The 7,830-nt window shown below is 30.0% G+C and overlaps 1 protein-coding gene across 1 annotated transcript; it reads left to right on the top strand.

Moving 5' to 3' along the window:
• The first annotated feature begins 2,352 nt into the window (after window positions 1-2,352).
• On the top strand, window positions 2,353-5,946 carry LOC137823011 (glucan endo-1,3-beta-glucosidase 5-like). Its single transcript, XM_068628080.1, has 2 exons — window positions 2,353-3,036; window positions 4,641-5,946. The coding sequence occupies exons 1-2, from the start codon at window positions 2,693-2,695 to the stop codon at window positions 5,752-5,754; spliced, it is 1,458 nt and encodes a 485-aa protein (XP_068484181.1). The 5' UTR covers window positions 2,353-2,692; the 3' UTR covers window positions 5,755-5,946.
• The last annotated feature ends 1,884 nt before the right edge of the window (window positions 5,947-7,830 follow it).

Below are 7,830 nucleotides of genomic sequence, written 5' to 3'. Positions count from 1 at the left end.
GAACACCGCCTTCTCCTTGGAGTCCAGATCTCACCGCTTTATCGTCGTCACGAACTCTGACACGAAATCCTCTACCACAACGATGCACGAGGCGACGCAAGCCACCGCACTGGAGATCATGAGTCGCTTCTCCTTGCGATTATTCTTCACGCTCCTTGCGAAAAATTGCACAACTATGTTAATCGAGACATAGCATGAAGAAAAATGGGGGTTAGGAATGAATTTTCAACACAAATAGATATTAGGGTTGAACGGAAAAACGTTGATTGTTAGAAAGAGAAAGGGAAATGCAGAAGAAGGAAACTATAGGTTAGAAGTGAAAAAAGACAAGTGACAGTTGCTACCGAAAATGTGAAAATGAGTAATACTCGCGCGAATGGAAAAGAACGGAGGGAAACAATGTGAATGAGAAAGAGACCCTTAAAGATTTACTATGACAATTTTAATTACAATTGACATAATAACTATTTTTAATCTAATTTAAAATAATTACAGTCATAAGTCAAATCAGATTTTTAAAAATAATTAGGAATAAATTAATTTTGGTAACCAAAAATATTTTCAAAAATAATTAGAAATAATGAGGGAAGGAAAACTTGTTTTTATTCTAAAGGACAATTATGACAGTTGAAAATGACGTATTTTTGAAAGATAATTGTGACAGTTAATCAAATGACGTATTATACTGTAATTTGTGGTGGTTATTAATAACCACCATATTAAAACTGTCACTTTTTACACGATTTTTTGTAGTGATTGCTCAAACGGTATCTTATAACTGTCTTACTAGGAATCATGTTTAAAATTTTTAAACTTATGAGTAAAGAATAATCACTTAACATAATTTTATCATAATTTTATCATATCTTTGATTACACATTTTTATAAGTCATTTAATGTGTGTTGCAAATAAATGTCATATTTTTTTAAGAACTTTAGCATTTTTATCATGTCTTTTGTAATACTCATCACCTTATCAAACCTGGTCACCTTATTGTTAAATTGTTTTTCTACTTCATTTAAACAAAATCCACTGCTAATTTATTACATTTGTTTAGTGTAATGAAAAAAAAATGCAAAATTTATTTCTTTTAGAAAAACACAGAGTAAGGAAAATACTAAAAATATGTAATTTGATTTTTTTTAGAAAAAAATAAGAAAATGATAAAAATATTTCTGTTTATAGATAAATAGAAATAAAACAGCATATTTTTTTTTAATATAACTTAAATTACAATAGCATATTTTTTCTATAGATGAATAGAATACAGAGGGAAATAAAAGAAAATAAAAAGGTTTAAAGCAAGAAACTTCCGAGTTAGAACTTCTTCCAGGTTGGAGCAAACTGTTATCTGCATTGGGCATAAGAAGACTCTAGAATGAAGAAAGGTACACGTCTGGAACAAGATAACAAGTTTTATTCATTAAATACTCTGCATTAAGAATATTCTTAACAGATAAATTGCTATATATTTAATATTTCTAAGGATTTTTATATAAATATTTCAGCATGCGAATCACACAAAATAAATACTTTTTTGTATAACTATAAAATTTATAATAAACAATTACTTCTAAATATATAAATACTGTCATAATTGAAATGTGTGATAAATAATATTTTTGAACATATAAATTATATTATCAATTTATATTTTTCTAAAATATTAAGATTTAAGTTAGAACTATAAATATTTAAAATAATACATTAAAAGACCTGACAAAATATTTTAAATACAAAACTGAAAATTGAATTTATAATATTCATTTATAACTAACTATAAACACAAAGGAACTTGTTTCAATCCGTTGTATAAACAAAACAAGTTGAGATTCCAACAAAAAAATGTACCAACGCCAGAAAAAAAACAACGAAAGGACCACAATTTATATTTATGATTTTAAAGGATCAGTTAATGACTTTTTCAGAGATTAAATTGAATTTGAATATTTTCAGATACCATACCAATGACAATTGATATCACAACATATATAAATGTTATCGAAAACATCATTAATATAACCATATTTTACTTTATCTTTTTAATGTAACTGTTGATAAAGACTTTATATAGTTAGTTTCTTTTGCAACATCCTAAAATAATAAATTCACTATTAAAAAAATTACATTTTTTTACAAAAAAGAAAAAAGTTTCATGGACCATAATATTAATTATCTCTTTTACATATATATATATATTAGAATATGCACGTTTCAACCGTCAAAAACTGTTTTTTTTTATAGTTTTTTTGGATGATTATACAGTAGATGTTTGAAAGTTGAATATGTGTAAATGACTCAGAAAACATTTTGGTAATAATTGGAAATGAAGCATGTGGTTTTCGAGATTTTTTGAAAAAAGTCAGACACAGACACCACTCTGCAATGTTGCTTTGCTTTGCTTTGTCTGTTTATTTGAGTTCAAATTTAAAAAGAAAAAACAAAACAAAAGAAAAAGATTCTCCACCATATAACTTGTTCCTCATTCACTCCGTTTCTATGTACTTAATGCACAAATCAGCTTAACTCACAAGCATACGCAACAGGTGTCCCTAGGATACCTTCTGTGCTCACTGTAATTATTGTCTCACTGTATGTTTTATTGCTTTCAAACTAACTCCAGACCTTGACTCATTCTTCACTGTAAACTTTTGCTGCTTCATTTTTTCGTTTGTTGGTGATTTTGGATTGATGGGGGGTGGAATGTTTGGAAGGTGTGATTTTTTTGTTGTTGTTGGGTTGGTGGTGTTAGTGGGGTCAGTGAGTGGGATTGGTGTGAACTGGGGGACACAGTCGACACACCCTTTGTCTCCTTCGAAGGTGGTGAAGATGCTGAAGGACAATGGCATTCAGAAGGTGAAGCTTTTTGATGCTGACCCTGGTATCTTGGATGCTCTCAAGAAGTCTGGGATACAGGTCATGGTGGGGATTCCCAATGACATGCTTTATACGCTTGCTAACAGTGTCGAAGCAGCTGAAAAATGGGTTTCCAAGAATGTTTCAAAACATGTCTCTTCTGGAGGAGTTGACATCAGGTACATTGCAAACCCCCTTTTTTTTATGTGTTGGGAGAATCTGTTGTTGCCAATCATTCCAATCTGTTGTTGTCACTGTTCTTGTTGCTTGGCTTGATTTTTTGGTGATGAAAATGGTTATGCATAAACAAGGAGTTTATGTAGAAGTACGAGTGGAAAACATTATTGTAGTGTAACAACTTGGAATTAAGGCGCAATTGAGAATGCAAGCAATGAGAATTTCTAATTTCTGACTGTCTTTTTGATTTTGTACGTAAGAGGGGCAAAGTAGGTAAGGGAACTCTAGACGACTTTGGTTGTTGAAGTCTGAACAAATGCACTGGTTACAGTTTGTTATTTCTACAATATTTTACAAGGACAATCCTGCGACTTCTAACTTTGCTTGTATTCTCTTGGCACTTCTGCTTGTTGTTCTGGTGCTTCTGATGTTGCATGATACACTGATGTAAACATTAGTTCATCTCTTCTTTGTAGTGTTCTTGGTTACGTTTTTGCACTAAAAAAAGTGCAATGTTCATCTATCATCCTGGAATAGAAATAGAAAAAAAATATATAGAGATATAAAATGTAAAATGCAGCATATTGTATACTCCACCTCTGGTTATAATACTTAGCACTACCATGTCTCAGATGCTGTGAAAATCCATGTTTTTCTTGTGTTTGACAGATTTTAATTATATGTTGCAACATTGATATTTCTCTTGTACATTAAAGGACTGTGGTATCTCATATCTGTTACAATGCTTTTGAGAATGGTGGTGTGTAAAACATTGCAACCAGACCGAAGAGAGTTCTAGTGAATGAGAAATAAGTATCTTTCTTATATGACTTTGTTGTGGAATATGTAATGCATTTGTTTCAGGGGCTCAGCTTGTGCTTTTTCATGGTCTATTGAACTTGCCTTCCTTGTACTTATTTTGTTTGGAAAATTTTTCAATGTTTAATCTTCCACATGTTTTACTGCCTAATATATTCATCTTAGTTCTCATATATGCAGATTTGGGAAAGCTCCACTCGTTGTTAATGTACTTGGAATGAAAATATGCCCCTTGTTTGAGAATTTTTTACTAGCCCAATCTCCTTAATTTTATATTCATGTATGTATGAAAATGATTCTAGATTTTTATCCCAGAAAACAATGTGCACCCTCAGCTGGCCAAGTGGTCTATATTCCTACCATAAGTTGAAATGCCAATTAATAATCATATCCTTGTTGTTCTTCTATGAAATTAATGTTGCCCAACATCAAAAGTAATGCTTTTCTTTCATGCTATGCTTTAGATTTGGAAGGTTATGCTTAGCTACATCTATCAAGGTTATCATGGTAACATGTGATCTCTGTTGCAGTAATATTCCTTTGTATTGGAATTTGTGAGTGGATATACTCATGATTTCTATTTCTTTCTATTCATTCATGACCCTTTTCCAAATAGGCGAATAAACAAGATTTCCCAATTAGGGAAAAAAAGCTTTTCATTCTTCTAAAGATTAAGCTTATCATTATGTGTTCTTTCATTCCACTGATTGCAAAAACCAAACTACCATATGTTGCGATTATCTGTGTATACTTTTCCTTACACATCATATCTTGTGGCTTTTGCTAGGTATGTTGCAGTGGGGAATGAACCATTCTTGTCAACATACAATGGCACCTACGAAACCACAACTCTTCCAGCACTTCAAAACATTCAGGCAGCTCTCACAAAGTCCGGTTTGAGCAACCGTGTGAAGGTCACAGTCCCCTTAAATGCTGATGTATACCAAAGCTCCTCAGAAAAGCCATCAGACGGCATATTCAGACCAGACATCAACAGTGTGATGCTACAGATTGTGAAGTTCTTGAATGATAATGGCGCACCCTTCACAGTGAACATCTACCCTTTCATCAGCCTCTACGCTGACCCCAATTTCCCTGTTGACTATGCCTTCTTTAACGGCTACCAGCCTGCTATAAATGACAATGGAAGAACCTATGACAATGTGTTTGATGCTAACCATGATACCTTAGTGTGGGCACTGCAAAAGAATGGCTTTGGAAACTTGCCTATAATTGTGGGGGAAATTGGATGGCCTACAGATGGAGACAGAAATGCAAACCTTCAGTATGCACAACATTTCAACCAAGGTTTCATGTCACGTTACATGTCTGGAAAAGGGACCCCGATGAGGCCTAGTCCTATAGATGCTTATTTGTTTAGTCTCATAGATGAAGATGCCAAAAGCATTCAGCCAGGGAACTTTGAGCGTCATTGGGGGATGTTTTACTTGGATGGAAAACCAAAATACCAACTTAATCTTGGGTCAGCACGAGGTAATGGGTTAGTAGGTGCTGATGGGGTTGATCAATTGGCTAAAAAATGGTGTGTTTTGAAACCCTCAGCAAATCTTAATGATGACCAAGTGGCACCTAGTGTGGCCTATGCTTGTCAAAATGCTGATTGCACTAGTCTTGGGTTTGGAACTTCATGTGGGAATTTAGATGTGCATGGTAACATCTCTTATGCTTTTAATAGTTACTATCAGGTAAATGACCAGATGGACAGTGCCTGCAAATTCCCTGGCCTTTCTATGATCACTGACAAGGATCCTTCTGTGGGAGATTGCAAGTTCAGAATCATGATTCAGACAGATTCTGCAGGGCTACATGGAAAAGTTGGATCTCTAACAACAGTGTTGTGCTCTTTTCTTCTTTTGCTGTGCTGTAATCTTTTGTTTTGATTTGCTTGTCTTATGACTTGTATTTGAATGGATGGAGGTAACTGTGTAGCAAGTGTAAGAAAAAAAATGACTTAGATTATTTTTTAGTGCACTGATGCTGTCTGACTTAGTCATCCCTTCCCTTTTTTAAACTTGATGAACAGTGGAATTCTTCACTCTTGAAATGAAAAATGGGATAAGAAGCCTTGTTTCTATTGTGAATTTAATTACAATGAAATGATAATATAATTAAAAAGTTTTGTATTCTTTTTAATTTAAATTGTTGTGTATAATAAACTTGTTATCTTTTTCTTTTAAATAAGGAATGTTGGTTAATTAGTTGACCATGATTTTTTTTATTGGTATATTACATCACTTTTGCATAATTGTTTATTTCTCATGTAAGAATAATAATTTAGTTTTAATTTAACCACTTCAATTATTTTCCGTCACGGGTTCTGAAAAAAAATTAGACAATCCTCAGTCAAAATTTATTACAAAGTGGTGAAAAGGAAAACTTACAATTTGGGTCTTCTTTTAATTTTAATATAGGTCTTGTCATTTAAAAAAAAATGCATATATTTAAAAAAAACTGTAATTTTAATATAATTCTCAATTTTGTGTATTTTTTTTTATTCAGTCGAGTCTTGAATGTAGTATAATTCATGTACATAAAAATATAAAAATATGTGAAATGACAATTTTATCCTTCTTTTCTTGACATTATTCTTTTCATTCTTTTATTCATACATTTTTAATTTTAAAGTTTGGAATGTATTTTCTATATTTTAAATTTTAAAATTTGGAATATAATTCTGTATTTTAAATTTTAGAATTCAAAATATTTATGAATTATATAATTTGAAAATAAATATAAAAAAAAAACAAATCTTATCTCTTCTTATGTTTAAAGATAATTTTGGAATTGAAAAATTTATGGAAGTGAAGATTGACACATATATGTATTCCACTGTTTTTTATTATAATAAAAAAAGTCTGTAACTTTTTGTGTGTGTATATATTTTTTATTTTATTCTTTTTACTTTTACAGACAATCAATCTTTGCAAAAATTTACTCACAAGGAATTGTAATTATCTTAATAATGAAAAATTTCAAGTGTTTTTATTATATAATTATAATATTTTAAAAACTTAATAATTTTTTTATATTTTTTTTATATACACAACTTTTTATAGCTTCAATATAAATTTTAATAATTATTACCATACTTAATTTTTTAATTATATATTTTTTTCATTATCATAAAAAGAAGAATGGATATGTGCGTCTTTTCTCTAATAATAATTATAGCTGTCTCACTAGTGAGTTTAGTTGTTTTAATTAAAATATTTATTTTTCATAAAAGAAGTACTTATTTTAAAATAGGGGTTTTTTAATGAGTAAACTATTTTTCTTCTTATTTTTACGAAAGTATTCACTTGACAAATATTTAATATGTGTGTTTGACCCAGTCTATTAACATTTTTTTCCCTAAAAAATTATTCTTATTGTGATACTTTCAAAGTACCAAATATTTCTGCATGAATCTTGCCTACTTTTCTTTTCTAATTTCTATCATTTGAAAACAAAATCTAATTTCTTATTAGATATTACCTTTTCAATATTTTTTTTGTAAATATATTTTTAGTGGGCGTAAAAATAGATGGCCGAAAAAAAGGATCTTAAATAAATAAACTACACCGAAGTTGTGTAAAAACACAACACAAATATTTTTGACTCAAAGAATAATGTAGCTAAAAAAAGGCAATTGTTTTTTACACCTGAAATGATTTGATTTAGTATTTCAGAAATTTTGAATTTGGATTTCTAGAATATGTTTTTCTAAAATGTTATTTTATTTTATTCCAGAAATATGAGAATTTGGTTTTCCAAATTCTATTTCAAAATTTTCTTTTCAAAACACAAAATCTATTCTAAATTTTTCTTTTTAGAATATATTTTTTAATTTTTAATTTTCAAATTCAGAATAAAAAATAATTTTTAAATTTCAATAGTTGATTAATTCAAAATGTAGAAATAAACTCTCTTTAATCAAGTCTAAATTATAAATTTAAATTTATTTATAATAAAAAAAT

The sequence above is a fragment of the Phaseolus vulgaris genome, chromosome 9 (genome assembly GCF_000499845.2).
Source record: "Phaseolus vulgaris cultivar G19833 chromosome 9, P. vulgaris v2.0, whole genome shotgun sequence".
Lineage (NCBI taxonomy): Eukaryota > Viridiplantae > Streptophyta > Magnoliopsida > Fabales > Fabaceae > Phaseolus > Phaseolus vulgaris.
Note: the sequence above shows the minus strand (reverse complement) of the source record. Positions and strands in the feature narration are given on the sequence as shown.

What these genes read in the sequence shown, in the direction of transcription:
- LOC137823011 (XM_068628080.1), top strand. Translation starts at nt 2,693, where the DNA reads ATGGGGGGTGGAATGTTTGGAAGGTGTGATTTTTTTGTTGTTGTTGGG. An exon ending in TCTGGAGGAGTTGACATCAG is followed by an intron (nt 3,037 to 4,640) that starts GTACATTGCAAA and finishes GGCTTTTGCTAG; the next exon opens with GTATGTTGCAGTGGGGAATG.